Below are 22,893 nucleotides of genomic sequence, written 5' to 3'. Positions count from 1 at the left end.
TACTCTTTATAGGGCTAATTTACAACGGTGGTCTTCATAACAAAACAGATTTGTAGAAAATTGTGTTTTGATAGTTTATTCGGGAATCAGAAATAAACTATTTACTTTGACCCTGCTTGGCTGAGAATGACTGTGTTGCAGGCCTCAGTGTCTGTGTTTGACTGGCAGCATGTCAGGCCCACCCTGCATAGTACACATTGTTTCCTCATAGAGAAGAATTCCGTCTCGCTGACTGTAATGCGATCGGGGAGATGTGTTCTTCTCACTATTGTTCAAGGTTCAGTGAACCGAGAGGTTTCGTAAAAGCAAAGGACGCAAAGTTAAATGCTTCAGTCCCCCCCCCCCGCATAAACCCTTTGTACCCCATGCTTTGTCATTCATCACAATTAACTATTTAATCTGTTGCCAAAGCGTTTCTTTGAAGGAATTCCCCTAACATTGAGCAGTGTTGTGACTATGCTTCCACTTGACACTAAAGTGAAAGCACTGACAAAGATATGCATAGAAACCGAGATGGTGTATGTCTGTCAGGAAGTGAATTGACGGTGAACTCCAAGTGGTCAGACACTGCTTGGCTCCTTGCTTGTTGTGCCCAAGAAATGGAGCTTCTGAGAACCTGTCATAAGAACCTTCTAGTGAGACCAATGACTATCCTCGCCATCTTTCTTCTCTGCTGTCCACACCAGCTAGATCTATCTTGTCATTTGTCACTCATCTCCATGCCTTCCTGGCATGCTGGTTAATTGAGAAATTGCCTTGAATAGGCTAATTATCTTGGTTCCAAAGGTTATCATTAGCATGACAACCATGAAATAGCTTCCGCTTAATGCACTGCGATTGCCAATTTGACAGTTAAGCATACAACATCAGATATAGGCCATACAGGAGATCCAGGTGAGGTTGAAGTGAATAAATGCTGCCATAGTTATCTTTGGCTTTTATTCAGGCTTAAATAATCCTGCCTCTTGTTTTAGCCACATGCGTAGGATGTTAGCAGGTGGCTAGTTGTGGGGAAAGGCCTCATGCTTCCCACCCCCCACATAAGCTTCTCTTTAAGTGCATCTTGACCTTAGTGCTTTCATTTTCAGACACCGCTAAGCGTAACGTGCGCTTTGAAAACTTCAATTGCTATTTGTCATAGATGATTCAGTACCCTTAACTTAATTTCCTATGTTTTGTCAAATTCATCTAGGCTATGTTTTGCAGAAGGTTGAAGCAGCCAGACCTTTTTACTGTTAGGTAGTAGTTAGATGCCTTTTCAGGCAGAGTAACCAGGGCTATTGACATTCATGGCAAATCTAAATGTCTCTGCAAAAGGACAGACCGATTGTATTTGCTTAGCAGATTGTCTATTCCGTGTCCCAAAATAAACGTAACAATATTCAAGGAAGTCTGAAGCATTTCATAAGATTAGCTAAGCCTTTCTTCAAAGAGCTCTTCTCCATTCATGAGATGCATCGAAATGATTCTCTCTGCACGAAATTTCAAATCAAGTCCTTTCAGTGGTGTTGTAATTATACCTGTTGATTACAGGGTAATTCTCAATCATGGCTGCCCAGAAAGTAAGAATGGCAAGTGATTAATGAAATGTGACATATGTGAACACCAGTAATTGAGGCAGTTATCACCTGTTCCTGAGAACCAAAATAGCTGTGTAAAAGAAATACACTCTCTCTCTCACACACACACACACACACACACACAGCTTCTATAGGCATCTTTAACTACCTCTATCTGCATCACTTGAACAAGGCTGGCAGTACAGCAGATTTATTACAGCCTGCATGCTAAATTCAAGTGGCCATCAGAAGGCCACTTGAGAAGTTTGTGTTGACAGCAACACCCCTGTGCCCTCCTTCCCTAGCTCAGCACTCACTCAGAGGTTGTTTGGTAATTGTTCCTCTACGTGGTTAGCATTGGGTACAATGACCAGCAATCCGGTTAGGAATACAGAGGGAATGTATCACTTTCGCTCTGATCATTAACTTTACAACACTCAATGCTAATGCTATGGAACACTCAATGCTATGTGTTTTTACTGAAATTTGACCTCAGATTTTTGTATGAACATGCGCTACAACATTGGATGCCAGTATATTGTATTATAGATGAATCTGTTCTTTATCACCCATTGTTAAAATATATCACTCTCTTACCCTTTTATACACACGTTTTACTGGAGTCCGTCCATTGGTCCGTTTGGGAGCCATACCCAAGACCACCGCCATCTTGTATAGACATTACAGAGCCAGGAAGTCCATGGGTGCATTTCTGTTGTCTAGAATGGCTTTTTCTGCATCTCCTTTCTTGATGGCATGACCTTGATATGTGACGCAAATCCCCAATCTACCATCTTGCTTTCACCTATCCCGGGTTTTCAGTTCAGTGCAGAGGAGTGAAGGACCCTTTACAAACACACACTGGTGCATCTTAATAATTCAGTGTCTTGTCCTTTACTGTTGCCGTCTTTATAGATTCTACCCTCTGAATAACAGACGCTTTAGAATGTGTTTTTACATGGTCAGTTATGGTATTCCAGAGTACGTACTTTCATATCAGTTATTTAGACAGACATTGCTTCTGTTGATGATGCTTGGCGCTGTCATCATTACAACACTAGTTGTAATCATCGTCCTTCTCTCTTTCTCACTGTTCTGATGTTTCTGCGCTATGATTGGTTCCCTGACAAAAATGCAGCAGAAGCTCTCTTCAGCCACCACAGTGGCCCAAATGTACTTAGTTTCAATTCCCTGAAAGAGAGGATGCAGGTTTGAAGAGAAACGATAATGTCTTCAATGTTAACAATGCTCCCTTTGTGCAGACAGCCTCTCACCTACACGAGGATTTTCCTTTAATCTATGCTGAACAAAAATATAAAACGCAACGTGTAAAGTGAGCTTAAATAAATGATCCCAGAAATTTGTCATGTGCACAAAAAGCCTTCTCTCAATTTTTTGTAGAGTAGGATGTGTATGGCTTTTTGTTTTCTCAGTCTAGTCTGAATGGGGAAAACTCAAGGCATATTTTTGGAGGACTATGCTCTGCATGTCAATGTTGGCACTCTCTGTACTTGGTGGCATAATTAGGCTTACAATACATGACCAGAAGTATGTGGACACTTGCTCGTTGAATATCTCATTCCAAAATCATGGTCATTAATATGAAGTTGGTCCCCCCCTTTGCTGCGTTTCCACTTTTCCAGAGTGTAATCGACTGTTCCAGAATCCACTCCAGCCAATACTTGGCATTTCTCATGACGAACCAAGAAAGGTGGCATCCTATAGCCGTGCCACATTGAAAGTCACTGAGCTCTTTGGTTGAAATGGCCGAATCCACTAATTTGAAGGGGTGTCCACATACTTTTGTATGTATGTGTATATGTATGTATATAGTGTATGTGTAGCCTATGTGTTTTTGTATAGACCTATAATTGTCAGTTTATGTGCGCTTGCAAGTCTTGGCATGCTAGCAAATGGTTGGGAGGCTGTGCATTTTTGTGTACATTCTAAAGGAGCTGATGCCATTTCACTCACTCACTCACTCACTCACTCACTCACCACTCACTCACTCACGCCTGGGTTCAGTCTGATCCACCCAGACTGGGGATTGACTCCTCCCTTCACCCTCCTCTCACTTTAGGTGTCTGTTAGAAAAGGCCCCATCTGTGAGGAGCAGGGCCCTAGCTAACCCTTCTCAGTGGAAACAGATGGAGGCTACGGCATGCAGATGTTGGCCTACAGTAGGAAGCGGTAGTTAGCACTGACTGGCGTTAAGCCGAGGAACTGCTGTGGCATTCTGTTTATCCTGGAGTAGGGCAACGCTGTAAAACGCCACCGAGGAGCTGAGTGACGAGAGTGTCTGGTTGGAGTGGAAGGCTCAGATAAGCAGGCTTCCTGCAACTCATTATGGAAACCACAGGAGAGGAGACAGTCAGTTCAGTCTCTTTATCAACCCCTTAAAGCTACAACTACTGTGCATGTTCCACTGTCACTCCATTTTTACCTCATTTAAAAAATTATCGCTACCCAGCAAACTTTATTTCTGTCAAGTTTTGTTTCACTTCATGAGTCTGCATGCTCGGTGCTTCCATCAACACTTAGGCTTTTTTCCGACCCGCTTGTTTCTGCCTCCCTGTATTGTTCTCACTCATATCAAACTTCCTCCTCTATTTTCTTTCTTCGCTTCCCTCTGCCACAGAATTTCTCTCTCTCAATTCCCTTTTCCTGCTTTCTCTTTACTCCCTTTTCTCTCAGGTTTAATTGTTGTGTAGGAGAGAAGGGAGCCTGATGGCTGTGGGTGGTGGAGGGCTGGCAGCGGGAGGAGAGCAGAGAGCTGTCAGCTCTCCTCTGGACACCTGGCTCTCCTCCTTTCTCTCGCTCCTTTCTCTCGCGCCTATCTCTCCATTAGCTCTGAACCAAGCATCATGTCAGGACACTATGTCCGGCAGCTAAGAGCCTGTCCTCATTTGTATGCAGTCATTGCTCAGCAGCTTTGCAATGGTATGATTGTATTGGTTTTATTATGATTAGAGGGTAGTGTAATCTAATATAGGTCACTTAAGTCAACTACTGCCTTTGGAGAGCAGTCTGCACCTTTGACCCGTAGTTAGAGGAATCGATGCAGAGGAGTGGTCATGTGTTTATTCTAGCTTGCAATATGGTAGTGTGGTACACAGTGATGTAGTGATATACTCTGATCACCGGTCCCTGTGAAAAAAGTAAAGCCTGCCTTCATTGCAGTTTTCAGCAAAAGGTGGGTAAATTGTCACACCAAAAAATGAGGGAGGGGGCTAAACTGTTTACCCTCCAGTACACCACTGGTTGTGCAGCGCAATGTTTCTTGGTAATGACTTGAAAATGTGGCTGTTTCTTGGCTTGATGGAGTGTTCGATCACTGTTCCTATAACAACACACACACAGTGTCAGTAGTGAAGTGTAGTCTGGTCCATTCAGCAGGTACCACTTGTAAAGGGATGTCATTCAATCCACCGATCAATAACTACTTTCTGCTTAACGATGAAACAGCGCTCCCTAGCAACAAGCTGCTCAATAGAGGAAGGAAATTGAGAAAAACAATGATTGTAGAAGATCAGGGGAACACACAGGCCAACAGTCTCAACACTATAGCCACAACTCAGATCACTCTTTGAGACAAAAATGTGATGTTTTCTGACAACACCAGTGTGTTCGGTTAAACAAGCAATGAATGTCACCAAAATGTGAAGTGTAGGCTAATATCAGGGATTCTTTGGAATTGGTGTCTTAATTTAGGCTATCCCATGTAAGTTTAGATGGGATGAGATTTGTAGTGCTTTTTCTCTCACAGTTGTTTGGTCTCCATCTCTGCAATTTTCTGGACCGTGCTGATTGCTGGGTTGCTATTTTTGCCACTGCGGGCCACAGATTAGTCAATGATAAATGTAAGCATGTTATGTCACCAGCCACCATTTACCCACTCCACGAAGAGAACAGTTTATAGTAATCAAAGTGTGAAATTACATCTAAAACCATCAGTCAGGTAAACACTTTTTGAAGTTGGCTGGCATGGGAAGCCATTGCTTCTCTATTTACTTTTGATTTGTTGTTACTTATGAGCAGGCATTGAGGGGGGATTGAGGATAGCCTTGCATGGAGTATTGGTTTCATTTTGTGAAATCGTTAATTAGCTGACACTCGTCTTCTATGTAGGTCATACATAAAGCATAACGGTTGTTTTTACATACAGTGCCGTTAAAGTATTTGCCCCCTTTCAAATTTGTTCTACTTTTGCATATTTTATGCAAGTTATGCAACACCCAATGCCCCTGTGTGGAAAAAGTAATTGCCCCCTTACACTCAATAACTGGTCGTGCCACCTTTTAGCTGCAAAGACTCCAACCAAAAACTTCCTGTTGTTGATCAGTCTCTCACGTCACTGGAGGAATTTTGGCCCACTCTTGCATGCAGAACTGCTGTAACTCAACGACATTTGTGTGTTTTCAAGCATGAACTGCTAATTTCAAGTCCTGCCACATCTCAATTAGGATTAGGTCTGGACTTTGAATAGGTCATTCCAAAACTAACATTTTGTTTCATTTTAGCCATTTTCATGTAGACTTGATCACACGACCACCACCATGTTTGACCGTTGGTATGAGGTTCATACTGTGGAATCAAAAATCAAATCAAACTTATTTATATAGCCCTTCTTACATCAGCTGATACCTGAAAGTGCTGTACAGAAACCCAGCCTAAAACCCCAAACAGCAAGCAATGCCGGTGTAGAAGCACGGTGGCTAGGAAAAACTCCCTAGAAAGGCCAGAACCTAGGAAGAAACCGAGAGGAACCAAGCTATGAGGGGTGGCCAGTCCTCTTCTGGCTGTGCCGGGTGGAGATTATAACAGAACATGGCCAAGATGTTCAAATGTTCATAATTGACCAGCATGGTCAAATAATAATAATCACAATAGTTGTCTAGGGTGCAACAAGTCAGCACCTCAGGAGTAAATGTCAGTTGGCTTTTCATAGACGATCATTCAGAGTATCTCTACCGCTCCTGCTGTCTCTTGAGAGTTGAAAACAGCAGGTCTGGGACAGGTAGCACGTCCGGTGAACAGGTCAGGGCTCCATAGCCGCAGGCAGAACAGTTGAAACTGTAGCAGCAGCACGGCCAGGTGGACTGGGGACAGCAAGGAGTCATGTCGGGTACATTTTACATTTTAGTCATTTAGCGGACGCTCTTATCCAGAGCGACTTACAGTAGTGAATGCATACATTTCATACATTTATTTTATTTTCGTACTGGTCCCCCGTGGGAATCGAACCCACAACCTTGGCGTTGCAAACACCATGCTCTACCAACTGAGCCACACGGGACCAGGCATGAGGCATGGTCCTAGGGCTCAGGTCCTCTGAGAGAAACAGAGAGCATACTTAAATTCACACAGGACACTGGATAAGACAGGAGAAATACTCCAGATATAACAGACTGACCCTAGCCCCCCGACACATAAACTACTGCAGCATAAATACTGGAGGCTGAGACAGGAGGGGTCAGGAGACACTGTGGCCCCATCCGATGATACCCCCGGACAGGGCCAAACAGGAAGGATATAACCCCACCCACTTTATCTTCAACCACCAACTTATCATCCTGAGACAAGGCCGAGTATAGCCCACAAAGATCTCCGCCACGGCACAACCCAAGGGAGGTGTGCCAACCCAGAAATGCAGTGTTTTCGGGTATAATGGGACACGTCATCCAAAAAGTTATACTTTTGACTCGTCTGTCCATAGAACATTCTTCCAAGAGTTTTGATGAACAACCATGTGCTTTTTGGCAAACTAGTCAACTTGTTATTATTATAGCAACAGGTTGCATGTGTGCTGACTTTATTTTTATTTTATATATATATATATATATATTTTTTTTGTATTTTTTTTTTTACTATTATGAGCTGTAACTGTCAAATAAATGACAGCAATAAAACCATAGGCAAGGCAACATTATCTACATGGTAAAAGCTTTTGCTTAACTTGTGGAAAATACCTGACAAAATGTAAGCCAGTTTGACACATTATGACAAGTTATCATACACTATATAGTATATACAAAAGTATGTGGACACCACTTCAAATTAGTGGATTTTGCTATTTCAGCCACACTTGTTGCTGACAGGTGTATAAAATCAAGCACACAGCCATGCAAACTCCATATACAACGTGGCTCCGTCATAGGATGCCACCTTTCCAACAGTTCACCAAAGTTTGATAAAAATCACAAGTCAAATCGCGATTTTAAATATTTGTTTAAAAATAAAGCCTACATATTTTTGGGCCATATTTCCCAGCCCTACCTCCACCTTATCCTTACATCCCTCCCCTCCACCCTATCCATGGAGAACCTCATTTTGCCTTATAAGCTTACATTCACTATCTCAAATGAATTTATTATCATCTCGTTAGCCCCTGGGAGCATTCATTCCCTAAACAATGATACTGATGACAATAGAACTGGGAAGAACACAAGAGGCCAGAGCCACCATTTTTTTTTTCTTCCTACTGTTTGGGCGTGAATAGAAACAAAAGGACCTGTGTACTGTAAATACCTCCTGAAATGATACACAGGCTTTCTGCTAAGAGTGATTATTTCGCAACAAAGCCTCCTTCACTCACACTGCCAAACTTACCCTAGTAAAACTGACTATCCTACCGATCCTCGTCTTCGGCGATGTCATCTACAAAATAGCTTCCAATACTCTACTCAGCAAACTGGATGCAGTCTATCACAGTGCCATCCGTTTTGTTACCAAATCACCTTATACCACCCACCACTGCGACCTGTATGCTCTAGTCTGCTGGCCCTCGCTACATATTCGTCGCCAGACCCACTGGCTCCAGGTCATCTATAAGACTATGCTTGGTAAAGCTCCACCTTATCTCAGTTCACTGGTCACGATAACAACACTCACCCGTAGCACACGTTCCAGCAGGTATATCTCACTGGTCATCCCCAAAGCCAACACCTGCTTTGGGCACCTTTACTTCCAGTTCTCTGCTACCAGTGACTGGAACGAATTGCAAAAATTGCTGAAGCTGGAGACTTATTTCCCTCACCAACTTTAAACATCAGCTATCTGAGCAGCTAACCGATCGCTGCAGCTGTACATAGCCCATCTGTAAATAGCCCACCCAATCTACCTACCTCATTCCCATATTGTTTTTATTTCCTTTTCTGCTCTTTTGCACACCAGTATCTCTACATGCACATCTTCATATGCTCATTTATCACTCGTGTTAATCTGCTAAATTGTAATTATTTGCTCCTATGGCCTATTTATTGCCTTACCACCTCATGCCTTTTGCACACACTGTATATAGACTTTCTTTTTTCTACTGTGTTATTGGCTTGTTTGTTTACTCCATGTGTAACTCTGTTCTTGTCTGTGTCGCACTGCTTTGCTTTATCTTGGCCAGGTCGCAGTTGTAAACGAGAACTTGTTCTCAACTAGCTTACCTGGTTAAATAAAATTAGCGCCAGTAGCCGCTAACTGTCGCTCCATCTGCACGCCAGACAGCAGCGGACTCTAGGTTTGGCTGGTATCCAGATTTTCATAACGTTTCTGTACCGTACCGAGGTGTACGGTATTATCGGAAGTGCACACAAGGGCAGCTATTTAAAAAAATAAATGTTTCATTTTTATATATATATATATATATTTTATCCTAGGTATTCCTTAAAGAGGTGGGGTTTCAGATGTCTCCGGAAGGTGGTGATTGACTCTGCTGTCCTGGCGTCGTGAGGGAGCTTGTTCCACCATAGGGGTGCCAGAGCAGCGAACAGTTTTGACTGGGCTGAGCGGGAACTGTGCTTCCGCAGAGGTAGGGGGGCCAGCAGGCCAGAGGTGGATGAACGCAGTGCCCTCGTTTGGGTGTAGGGCCTGATCAGAGCCTGAAGGTACGGAGGTGCCGTTCCCCTCACAGCTCCGTAGGCAAGCACCATGGTCTTGTAGCGGATGCGAGCTTCAACTGGAAGCCAGTGGAGAGAGCGGAGGAGCGGGGTGACGTGAGAGAACTTGGGAAGGTTGAACAACAGACGGGCTGCGGCGTTCTGGATGAGTTGAAAGGGTTTAATGGCACAGGCAGGGAGCCCCGCCAACAGCGAGTTGCAGTAATCCAGACGGGAGATGACCTGCGCCGCTTCCTGTGTGAGGCAGGGTCGTACTCTGCGAATGTTGTAGAGCATGAACCTACAGGATCGGGTCACCGCCTTGATGTTAGTGGAGAACGACAGGGTGTTGTCCAGGGTCACGCCAAGGTTCTTAGCACTCTGGGACATCATGTCTCGCTCCATCCACCAACGCCACGTTGCACCACAGACTGTCCAGGAGTTGGCGGATCCTTTAGTCCAGGTCTGGGAGAAGATCCCTCAGGAGACCATCCACCTCATCAGGAGCATGCCCAGGCATTGTAGGGAGGTCATACAGGCACGTGGAGGCCACACACACTACTGAGCCTCATTTTGACTTGTTTTAAGGACATAACATCAAAGTTGGATCAGCCTGTAGTGTGGTTTTCCACTTTAATTTTGAGTGTGACTCCAAATCCAGACCTCCATGGGTTGATAAATTGGGTTTCCATTGATTAATTTTGTGATTTTGTTGTCAGCACATTCAACTATGTAAAGAAAAAAGTATTTAATAACATTTCTTTCATTCAGATCTAGGATGTGCTGTTTAAGTGTTCCCTTTATTTTTTTGAGCAGTGTGTGTATAATACATACATACATACATACATACATACATTGAGTGTACAAAACATTAGGAACAACTTCCTGATTCTGAGTTGCACCCCTTTTTGACCTCCAAAAAGACTCAATTCGTTGGCATGGATTCTATAAGGTGTCGAAACACGCCGCAAGGATGCTGGCCCATGTTGACTCCAATGCTTCCCACAATTGTCAAGTTGGCTGGATATCCTGGTGGTGGTCCGTTCTTGAAAAACACGGGAAACTGTTGAGTGAAACCCAGCAGTGTTGCTGTTATACCATACCCCGTTCAAAGGCACTTAAATATTTTGTCTTGCCCGTTCACCCTCTGAATGGCACACATACACAATCCATGTCTCAAGGCTTAAAAATGTTCTTTAACCGATCTCCTCCCCTTCATCTTTCCAGATGAGTCCCCAATGAGGGCCCTGATTTTAAGGAACACACTGTCTGTGTTGTTTGAGAGGGTGTGTATTAGAGGTCGACCGATTATGTTTTTTCAACGCCGATTTATTGGCGGACAAAAAAAAAGCCGATACCAAATAATCAGCAGATTTTATTTATTTATTTATTTATTTATTTGTAATAATGACAATTACAACAGTACTGAATGAACACTTATTTTAACTTAACCTCTATGGGCTAGGTGGGACGCTTGCGTCCCACCTACTCAACAGCCAGTTGAATCCTGTGGCGCGTTATTCAAATCCTTAGATATGCTATTACTTCAATTTCTCAAACATATGACTATTTTACACCATTTTAAAGATAAGACTCTCGTTAATCTAACCACACTGTCCGATTTCAAAAAGGCTTTACAACGAAAGCAAAACATTAGATCATGTCAGCAGAGTACCGAGCCAGAAATAATCAGACACCCATTTTTCAAGCTAGCATATAATGTCACATAAACCCAAACCACAGCTAAATGTAGCACTAACCTTTGATGATCTTCATCAGATGACAACCCTAGGACATTATAGAATACATGCATGTTTTGTTCAATCAAGTTCATATTTATATCAAAAACCAGCTTTTTACATTAGCATGTGACTAGCATGTGACTAGCATTCCCACCGAACACTGCCGGTGAATTTACTAAATTACTCACGATAAACGTTCACAAAAAGCATAACAATTATTTTAAGAATTATAGATACAGAACTCCTCTATGCACTCGATATGTCCGATTTTAAAATAGCTTTTCGGTGAAAGCACATTTTGCAATATTCTCAGTAGATAGCCCGGCATCACAGGGCTAGCTATTTAAACACCCAGCAGGTTTAGCACTCATCAAAGTCAGATTTACTATAAGAAAAATGTTCTTACCTTTTGTTGTCTTCGTCAGAATGCACTCCCAGGACATCTACTTCAATAACAAATGTTGGTTTGGTCCAAAATAATCCATCGTTATATCCAAACAGCGGCGTTTTGTTCGTGCGTTCTAGACACTATCCTAAAGGCTAAATAAGGGTGACGAGCATGGCGCAATTCGTGACAAATGAATTCTAAATATTCCATACTTCGAAGCATGTCAACCGCTATTTAAAATCAATTTTTATGCCATTTTTCTCATAAAAAAGCGATAATATTCCGACCGGGAATCTGCGTTTAGATAAACAGACAAAGGAAAAGAAACCATTCGGTCGAAGCGGGCATGCGCCTAAGCCCATAGTACTCTGAGTGGCCACTTGCCAAAAGCGATAAAGTGTTTCAGCCAGAGCCTGCCTCGATATCGTTCAACGTTTTCCCGGGCTCTGAGACCCTATGGAAGACGTAGGAAGTGTCACGTTATTGCACAGATCCTGAGTCTTCAATAAAAAGAGCCAAGATGAAACACTACTTCTCAGACAGGCCACTTCCTGCTTGGATTTTTCTCAGGTTTTTGCCTGCCATATGAGTTCTGTTATACTCAGACACCATTCAAACGGTTTTAGAAACTTCAGTGTTTTCTATCCAAATCTACTAATAATATGCATATTCTAGTTTCTGGGCCAGAGTAGTAACGTTTTAGAGAGTAGTACGTTTTTCATCCGGCCGTGAAAATACTGCCCCCTAGCCCAGACAGGTTAATGCTAGCTAGCAACTTACCTTGGCTTCTTACTACATTCACATAACAGGCAGGCTCCTCGTGGAGTGCCATGTAAAGCAGGTGGTTAGAGCGTTGGACTAGTTAACCGTAAGGTTGCAAGATTGAATCCCCGAGCTGACAAGGTAAAAATCTGTCGTTCTGCCCCTGAACAAGGCAGTTAACCCACCGTTCCTAGGCCGTCGTTGAAAATAAGAATGTGTTGTTAACTGACTTGCCTGGTTAAATAAAGGTGTAAAAAAATTATAATAATAATTGGCAAATACCGATTTTGTTATGAAAACTTGAAATCGGCCATTCCGATTAATCGGTCAACCTCTAGTGTGTATTAACGGCCTGAGAGACTAAAGTGATAGTGAGCGACTTGTTTTAGCGAACTGCGTTGTTCTCTCAGATCAGGGACCTCACTTTCTTTGCAGAGAGGTCAGCTGTTGTCATTACTGCCTGAGCATGCATAGAAGTACCTGGCCTGCTGAGAGGCTGCAGGAGAAATCCCGCTCTAAATAGGTTCTGTGTGCGTGGAATAGTTGTGTTGGATAAGTAAGGTGCATGACGACTAACTCAAATGCACTCTCTCCAATTTAATTCCACTAAATTATGCGAATTACCCTATCGACCGGTTCAGTTGTATTTATCGTCTTTTAATTTTTGGGGGCTGATGGAAACCCTGACACACACACCTTTTCATCACAGCTTCAGACAGATTTCACCCTACTCATCAATCCTAAAGGAATGAGGACTTATCTATGCATAGTTACTTTAATAACTCTACCTACATGTGCATATTACCTCGGCACCGGTGCCCCCACACATTGACCCTGTACCCCCTGTATATAGCCCCACTATTGTAATTTACTGCTGTCTTTAATTATTTGTTATTCTTAACTCTTACATATTTTGTTACATTTATTATTTACTTAACCAGCAATGCAGTTAAAGGCTTGTAAGTAAGCATTTCACTGTACGGTGTACACCTGTTGTATTCGGCGCATGTGACAAATAAAATTTGATTTGACTTCAAATGTTATTCTTACCCAACCCCTCCAGCCACAGTCAATCTGGATAATGCCGAGGAAAAAGCTTCTTTCCCCTAGCGCTCAGACACATTAGCGAATAAAACAACCTTGGCCTTCTCTCACTGTATTCTTGTTTTTATTATCTACTGGCCATTGGTTCCAGTGCCCTTGCTCCCTGCCTGTGTAGCAGGTGGATTAGCATGTGGCCGAATGCCATTGTTTGTTATTTATATGAACTGTACGTATGTTCTCCATTGTTCATCGTGGTGTGTTATTATGGCAATGTGATGATATGATGGTGATATAGCCCTCCCAACACTCATAGTTTTCACTGCAACAACACGTGATTAGTCTCGCACTACTCTGAAAGTATCTGAGGAGTCTAGGGCCCGGCCATGGAGTCTGGGGGCTGGCTGGCCCGGCCGGCCATAGAGTCTAGGGACTGGACTACAGTAGTACTAGTAGAAGAGAACTAGGAGATGCTCTGTATCACTTCCAGTCGATTTTCTCTCCGTCTTGCTTCAGAATCCCCCCTGAGCTCTGTGCACACAGTGAAACGCAGTACTTAGAGTGGAGAAGAAACAATCAAATGTAGTGGCTCAGGCTCCTGGGAGCAGGTGATGATGGGAAAGTGCAGACCTGAGCTGAAGTCAATCTGAAAAGCGTTCCAAATGTAATTTTAGCCTTGCCTTCCAAATGGAGGCGCATGTTAATCTGCTCCCGTAATGAATGAGATTCACTATGGGACCACTGTGGAGGATGAGAGGAACCAAAGGATGAGGCAAAGATAAACGCATGCATTCACAAACGTGCACACACAATCCCCACCCACCACATTAGCTTAAATAGCTTAGTCAGAGTCCTAGTGGGTTTTTCTCTGAGTGATTGTACTCCACTATAGCAGCCCTTTGGTATACTCTACTGTATGTGGGAGGGAGGGAGAATGGTACAGTGAAATACCATTAGGAATAGAAAGGGTGTGGTACTCACAATACAACTAGTATTTGTCATTGTAGATTGGATGTGTGACTAGAGCTGTTATGGTGACCATATTACCGCCACACCGGGGGTCATGATGGCAGTCAAATTCCACGTGCACATTTAGTCACGGTAATTAGGCTTCTCCACGTTCTGATGCTGCTGATGGTCATAGATGCTAACTGCCTGGTACTCAGCACTCTATTGTCCCTCTAATCACTCTGACATCAATGCAAATGTGTTCGCAAATCTAATCAAACAACATTTCTATAGGGTATGCAATTGCTTGAGAAAACAGTGAAGGCCTCTATTTAAAAAGAGGATCCCATCGGCTTTCTATAGGCTAGGCCTACTTTTTATTATTTATGTATTTATTTATGTATTTATTTATCTATCAATTTTGCTAAAATTAAGCACATTGCTTATCTGTTTACAACAGGAGTATAGCCTACCTGGCTGGCATGCTTAATAACCACAGGAAAAGCATCCTAATATTTAAGTGCATAGATGACATGTATTTTTCCCGCTGCCCCTGTATTGAGACAGGTGTATGATAATTGTCCATTGTAAATAAATAAAAATTCCCGCATTATTTAGTAAATGTGAAGATAGGCTAATATTGTCACCCATCGGACTATTCTAGATTTAATCCTATCACTTGATTGCCCAGCTAAGGCGAGAAACGCGTGATTTTTGTAATCATAGTCGCACACCTCATGTGGCCTATAAGGTTTGTATCACAACTAAAGTGGCCAAATAACTTCTTAAAATTAAGCACATTAATCTGCTTTACAACGGGTGTAGAGCCTAACTGGCGTACATAAACAGGATGTGAGTTTTTCCAAGTTTGGGGGGAAAAAATTACATAAATGCACCTTTTTATATTAAAAGCATTACATGTATATTCGCATTTGCGGTCACTTGAGAATGGTGTTTTCCCACTAATGTGTTTATAATGTGAAGAAATAAACTATTAGGCTATCAACATTTTAAGCTAAACGTTCTGATCTGTTGCGTCAGCCACATTGAGTAAAAAAGGTTATTTGATGCTAGTGGTGGTATTAATTTGGGATCTATCTCAGCCCACAACTGTCCCAGACTATGTGTGGGATATTTATTTCTCACACACAATAGAATAGGTCAACTTTTGTACTATGGTGGATAGTAGATTGACATAGGCTAGTGCTTTTGCTGTTCGTTAGGCCTACTCTTCCAATATCTACAATATGCGCCTTGGAATTGGATAAGGACGCGCACAGTTGCGTCCCAGATGTGTCTGTCTTCACTTGTAGCCTGTGTGAGAGACCCGGTCACGTGATGGAGAGCCATTTGAGTGAGAAGTGCTTCGGATCAAGCAGCCGGGAGAAGCGATGAATATAATTATTATAATTCCCAAGGGTACAACGGCCACTGGCCGCAACAGGCATGGATTTTTTTAGGGGGTATTACGGCCACACAAAAGGATGCCGCCTGGAAATTCGAGGCACTATCAAGTGCTTTTCAAATTGTTAATGAGAGACTGATTAACTGTGTACAGCCTGCACAAAAAACAAAACTCATGCCTTTCATGCAATTCTTTTTCAAGTCCTCATTAGAGTTGTATGATGCAGCCTTAGAATGTATTATAAATCTAAACATATTGCCCAACATTTGTATCGCAACTAAAGTTACATGAATAACTCTAAATTAAGCCTATAGGAGTACCTGTTTCTTTTGTTAACTGCTCAACACAGAATATCCGCATGTGTGCACGCCCTCAAATGTTTGGAGATTTTATTCCGCTATGTTCAATTGTATTCTTCATACTATAAAAGAATCCCAAAGTCTTGTCTGCTTAATGAACTAGTGTAGCCCACAGCAATATGGCATAGCCAGATCAGGGCCTAACATAAGGACAACTCAGAGTATGCTATTCTGTTCTTCTGAAATAGACTACATTTTCTTCAAATCATGTTTCTTTAGACTTGTCTACAAATTTGATTTATTGTGATTGTGTAGGCTATATTTCATGGATTTATTACACTTTTGTAAAAGGTAGATGTTCCAAAGGTCTGCATCAGTGGCTTGTAGGCTATGTGTGGAAGCCAGGAGATGCTTAATGTGTTTACGTTAACTAAGGTCAATTACCGTGAGACCGGCAGTTATTTGCTTGACAATCACCAGCTGCCAAAATGTCATGACCGCCACAGCCCTGGGTGTGACCACAGTTACTGTGCACACTGTTATTGTCTCCAGGGTGCCATGATGCACGGAAAGGCAAAGGTGATAGACTGGGTGGAACCGATAGTTGATGTCCTACTGTTGACTTTAGCAGCATGCCGGCTTCTGAAATAATTGTGCCTACTACAATTGATAAGATGGGCTATACTCTGTGTGTGTGTGTGTGTGTGTGTGTGTGACAAAGCGTCACCAGTCTTGCGTTGAGTTGATCATTGATGTTGGTAGCTTTTATGTCAGGCTTTGTTAACATAGAATAAGCAGGAGGAAACCAAACAGTTTCCACAAAGAACAAAAAATGTGTCCTCTATGCTTGCTTTATCCAGTTATCATGCAAACAGCCTTATCAAAGAGCTTGGGTTCTATCAACAGTGTATTCTCCTGTGTAGTAGTGCCAGCTGCCACGGTGCTGTAATAGTGTCTCTTTCCAGAAGCGACAGAGAGACAAAGGCACTGCTCTCTTCCAGTTAACAAATCTGATTTATTTAGGATGGTAAATCAAATAAAAGTTTATTGGTCGCATACACAATTTAGCAGATGTTATAGCGGGCACAGCAATGCTTATGTTACTAGCGTCTAACAATGCATTAAAATGTCAAACAAATAAAGTCCAAATAAAAACAAGGAATCAAGGATGAATCCGATTAACACCTGTAACAGTTATCAAAATGGAATCTATACATATGTACACATCTACTCAGTGCAGCTGTCTGGCTCCACTACTTTCATTTTGGGAGCACCGTGCAACAAAACAATTATCCAATAAACTCGATGGGTAACGATATTTTGCAGCAACACACTTCTTTTCACTGCTCAAACACAGGCTGATAAATGTTAACAAACCAATCATAATGCTAGAAATGTTTAAATGTAGCTAATTAAATGAATCATGTGCGGGGCACACAACCGGCACAACAATCCCTTTTCACGCAAACTTTACCTCAGAACTGTGCTGTCTTTTAGTTTTTTTCTTCCCTGAGCTAAGTAATGGCATTCGATAGCAAGCTAGCTAGTAAGAACAACAATGAAATGCACTGGAATTCAAGCTTTCTTTAACAAAAAACGATCAACCAGAAGATGATGATGACAATGTCGGAGATGCTGCTACCGATCCACCACCTCAAAGAAAAAAAATAATATCTACGTGTTTCAAGAGGGGTTGCTTTTTGCAAATTCTAGTGGCTAAGGAGGAGCACATCCAGCATCCCAATGTACTGTCCAACGTGTGGAGTAAAAGCAGCAGGAAGACTTATTTGGGTCTTGCAACCTAAAACACCAAAGCCAAAAGCACATCAAATGCCAGGACAAGTGCATCAGAGCTGGAGCAACATCAGTATTTCTACCACCAGGCAGCCAAATTTGACAGGCAACAGGTGGCAGCCCAGGCTGGTCAACAGGCAGAGCTCACTGAGCTAGAGATTAAATGTAACACCGCTTACTGTCAAAGAGAAGATGGCTTTAGCCAAATTCGGAACCATGTTACTCACCCAGAAAAAGAATGGATTACAAATCAACCCTACATATTATTGACACTATCCGGGAAGAGGGTTAGAGCTATCTGGGCTTTTTGGGATGTCCCTACCCCTAAACCCTTACCCTAAAAGCAAGTTGATTTGTTAGTGAGATCAAATAATTAATTTATTTCACATTCCAGGTATCAGTTCATAGTCCATGTTGCCTTACATAGTTAATAATCTGTTAGCTGAATGCCGTAATGGATAACTGTTTGCAGTTCCACTTTTAAATACAATAAAGGTTGTTTTAATCACCTACCGTATATAAATGTTTGCTGTTGCACTTTTCAATACAATCAGTGTTTTTGTATGTTACATTTCTTTGTACAAAATGAGTTGCCTATGTGCGTGCTTAGTCCCCTCCTGTACTCCCTGTTCACCCACAACTGCATGGCCTCTTCCCCCTCAGGAGCCTGAAAATATTTGTCATGGGCCCTCCGATCCTCAAATTTATTCAGCTGCACCATTGAGAGCATCTTGACTGGCTGCATCACCGCGCTTGGTATGGCAACTGCTTGGGACCCCACTGCAAGGCACTACAGAAGGTAGTGCGTACGGCCCAGTACATTACTGGGGCCGAGCTCCCTGCCATCCAGGACCTCTATACCAGGCGGTGTCTGACCCAAGTCATAGACTGTCATCTCTGCTACCTCATGACAAGTGGTACCGGAGTGCCAAGTCTGGGCCCAAAAGGCTTCTTAACAGCTTCTACCCCAAAGCCATAAGACTGCTGAACAGTTGATCAAATGGCCCCCAGACGGGGCGGCAGGTAGCCTAGTGGTTAGAGCGTTGGGCCAGTAACGAAAAGTTGCTGTATCGAATCCCCGAGCAGAAAAGGTAAAAATCTGTTTTTCTGCCCCTGGCCAAGGCAGTTAACCCACTGTTCCCCTGTAGGCCGTCATTGTAAATATGAATTTCTTCTTAACGGACTTGCCTAGTTAAAATAAATATATCCTCGTTATAGTTATTTAAGGTAACACCTGATGACAATTAAGAATGATAGGACAGTCATTTGCAGTAATAAATAAACATAGCTCATTCTGGTGCTCAAAAAGTATGTCAGGAATAAAGTATTTAAATATTCTGTGTGAAACGAAGTGTCTCGTGGTTCAATGTCTGTATGACATGGAACAGCAGCGGTGTCTGTTTGAGGATGAGGTGTGTGTGCGTGCGTGTGTGCATCACCTGGTACACGGCTAGTAATGGTTCTTACAGTCTGACCTGGTAATAGAAGCAGTTTTTTTTTGTTGTTGTACAAAACTCACAAAAGTTTTGATTATTTCCTTTTGTGTGTCTCCTCTCCCAGGTGAACTTTGTGGTGTGTCAGCTGTTTGCCCTGTTGACAGCCTTCTGGTTCCGTCTGTATCTCCACCCCAGTAAGACCAGTCCCTTCATCAGACATGTGGTGGCCACGCTACTGGGCTTCTACCTGGCTCTCTTCTGCTTCGGCTGGTGAGTGCTGTTACTGACACATCTTTTCACCCTCATCTCTCTTCCCCAAATTATTTCTCTTGTCCCTGGTTCCCTCCATCTCTCCCTTCATCACCCCTTCCTGCTTCTCACACTCTTCCCTCTCTCTCCTTCACACCTTTCTTCAACTGTCTCTCAGAGCCTCCCCCTCACCCCTGTCGTCCATCCGTCTCTCCCTCCCTCCACCCATCTCTTCTGCCTCCCTCCATCCTTTACGGGCCAAGGCAAACTGGTCGATGCAGAGGCAATTGATATCCAATTAGGAAGCCGTTGGGCCCGTTATAAACAACCGGCCGTCCCTTGGCAGTGTGCCCCTTAGGGTTCTCTCTCGGTGTGTACGGGAAAATGCTAAGTGTGTGAAACGCTAACTGCGTCATTCCACCATGGCAGCGGCTCTGCGCATGTTTGATCATGTGCTGCCACCATCGGTACATGATATTGATGGTAAGGTGATACTGTTGTGGTCAGATGAAATTTTGTGGTGTTGCTTTTAGTGTAATTAATGTCTTGTTAGTCATCTGTGGAACACACCTTCACGGCTTTAGAATGTAGAATACGTAGAGGACAGTAGTACCATAAACTGCATTCATTTCTATCACTTTAGTTTGACAGTCACTGACAAGCCATTCCTTTTTGGTTTTATATAGATTTTAGATTTTTTTCAATAAACAAAAACATACTTTGACAAAAAGAACAGACAACTTTAACATTTACATTTCAACAAACATGAATGACATCCCACCTGCTCAGATCCACATGTTCCCATGGTATCCACACCCAATGTTGTTTCCAATGCTTGTTAGACTCTGCCTCCATATGACTTAGACAGATTTATTCCAATATTTAAATAATAAAGTATTAGATTTTTCCATTCTCTTAACATTGGAGTGTCATTTGACTTCTAGTATTTAAGTAATAGCTTCTTTGATGTAAGTGACGAAAATAAATAATATTGTCCAACCCATTATTGGGTATCTCACTGCACCCCCATGCCGTGTCTTGAGATATGCAGATAGACGGATTAAAAGTAAACATACATTTAAAACTTCTGACAGCCAGCATTCTAACTCTGCCCATAGCTTTCGGACTTTATAACACTCCCAGAAGGGATGAACTGACTTACTTTATAACTCCTTCTCTTCCCACAGTCCTGTTACCACTCAATTCTGTCTGACATATTGACTCTGAATGATGCACGCACACTGACTCCATTCCTCTGCCGTGCTTCAGACTCTGAGGACACACAACGCCCTAGGGGACTTACCAAGAACTTGCCACATTGTACTATTTGGATCTTTGTCAATCACCACCACCATACTGCTGTGTACTGTACATATACAGTCCCAGTCAAAGGTTTGGACACACCTAGTCAGTTCACAGTTTTTATTTGTACTATTTTCTACATTGTAGAATAATAGTGAAGACATTAAACTATTAATTAACACATTTGGAATCCATGTAGGGTTAAACAAATCAATATATTTGAGATTCTTCAAATAGCCACCATTTGCCTTGATGACAGCTTTACACACTCTTGGCATACTCAACGAGCTTCATGAGGTAATCACCTGGAATGCATTTCAATTAACAGGTGTGCCTTGTTTAAAAGTTCATTTGTGGAATTTCTCAATTGGGCCGACCAACCAGTGCTCCCGCAAATTGGCTAACCGGGCTATTTGCATTGTGACCCACCACTCACCAACCCCTCTTTTACGCTACTGCTACTCTCTGTTTATCATATATGCATAGTCACTTTAACTATATCATACATGTACATACTACCTCAATCAGCCTGACTAACCGGTGTCTGTATGTAGCCTCGCTACTTTTATAGCCTCGCTACTGTATATAGCCTGTCTTTTTACTGTTGTTTTATTTCTTTACCTACCTATTGTTCACCTAATACCTTTATTGCACTATTGGTTAGAGCCTGTAAGGAAGCATTTCACTGTAAGGTCTACATCTGTTGTATTCGGCGCACGTGACAAACTTTGATTTGGTAAAGTACCAAGTCCATATTATGGCAAGAACAGCTAAAATAAGCAAAGAGAAACGACAGTCCATCATTACTTTAATACATGAAGGTCAGTCAATCTGGAAAAGTTCAAGAACTTTGAAAGTTTCTTCAAGTGCAGTCGCAAAAACCATAAAGCGCTATGATGAAACTGACTCTCATGAGGATCACCACAGGAATGGAAGACCCATCGTTACAGCTGCTGCAGAGCATAAGTTCATCAAAGTTACCAGACTCAAATTGCAGCCCAAATAAATGCTTCACAGAGTTCAAGTCACACACATAACTGTTCAGAGGAGACTGCATGAATCAGGCCTTCATGGTCGAATTGCTGCAAATATACCACTACTAAAGGACACCAATAAGAAGAAGAGACTTGCTTGGGCCAAGAAATATGAGCAATGTACATTAGACCGGTGGAAATCTGTCTTTTGGTCTGAGTCCAAAATGTTGATGTTTGGTTCCAACTGCGTTTCTTTGAGATGCAGACTACTGTACGTGAACGGATGATCTCCCCATGTGTGGTTCCTACCGTGAAGCATGGAGGAGGAGGTGTGATGGTGGGGGGGGATGCTTTGCTGGTGAAACTGATTTATTTAGAATTCAAGGCACACTTAACCAGCATGGCTACCAAAGCATTCTGTTGGAATAGCATTCCAGGTGAAGCTAGAGAGAATGTCAAGAGTGGTAGCTACTTTGAAGAATCTGAAATGTAAAATATATTTTGATATAACACTTTCTTTTGGTCACTGCATGATTCCATATGTGTTATTTCATAGTTTTGATGTCTTCACTATTAGTATACAATGTACTTGAATGAGTAGGTGTCATTTGGATCATTGTCCACCGTCATACTACTGTGTACTGTAGATATAAACTCAGCAAATAAAGAAACAACCTCTCACTGTCTACTGCGTGTGTTTTCAGCAAACTTAACATGTGGAAATATTTGTATGAACATAAGATGCAACATCTGAGACGTAAACTGAACAAGTTCCACAGACATGTGACTAACAGAAATGGAATAATGTGTCCCTGAACAAAGGGGGGGGGTCAAAAGTAACAGACCATTTCCGGAGACCTTCTCACCTCGCTCATCAACTCATCCTTGACCGCTGGCTACGTCCCTTCCGTCTTCAAGAGAGCGAGAGTTGCACCCCTTCTCAAAAAACCTACACTCGATCCCTCCGATGTCAACAACTACAGACCAGTATCCCTTCTTTCTTTTCTCTCCAAAACTCTTGAGCGTGCCGTCCTTGGCCAGCTCTCTTGCTATCTCTCTCAGAATGACCTTCTTGATCCAAATCAGTCAGGTTTCAAGACTGGTCATTCAACTGAGACTGCTGTTC

At 42.5% G+C, this 22,893-nt stretch overlaps 1 protein-coding gene and 1 non-coding gene across 2 annotated transcripts in view; one reads left to right on the top strand and one right to left on the bottom strand.

Moving 5' to 3' along the window:
- The window catches only part of LOC106566507 (lysophospholipid acyltransferase 2), an 88,877-nt gene that overhangs the window by 28,658 nt on the left and 37,326 nt on the right, over window positions 1-22,893 (top strand). The window contains exon 2 of the mRNA XM_014134629.2: window positions 19,367-19,512. Coding sequence (XP_013990104.1) covers window positions 19,367-19,512 — 146 coding nt within the window. The remainder of the gene's footprint in view (window positions 1-19,366; window positions 19,513-22,893) is intronic.
- trnaa-ugc (transfer RNA alanine (anticodon UGC)) lies at window positions 6,782-6,857 on the bottom strand. The gene has a single exon. It is a non-coding gene; the product is annotated as a tRNA-Ala (tRNA).

Source organism: Salmo salar, chromosome ssa01, assembly GCF_905237065.1.
Source record: "Salmo salar chromosome ssa01, Ssal_v3.1, whole genome shotgun sequence".
Taxonomy (NCBI): Eukaryota; Metazoa; Chordata; class Actinopteri; order Salmoniformes; family Salmonidae; genus Salmo; species Salmo salar.
Note: the sequence above shows the minus strand (reverse complement) of the source record. Positions and strands in the feature narration are given on the sequence as shown.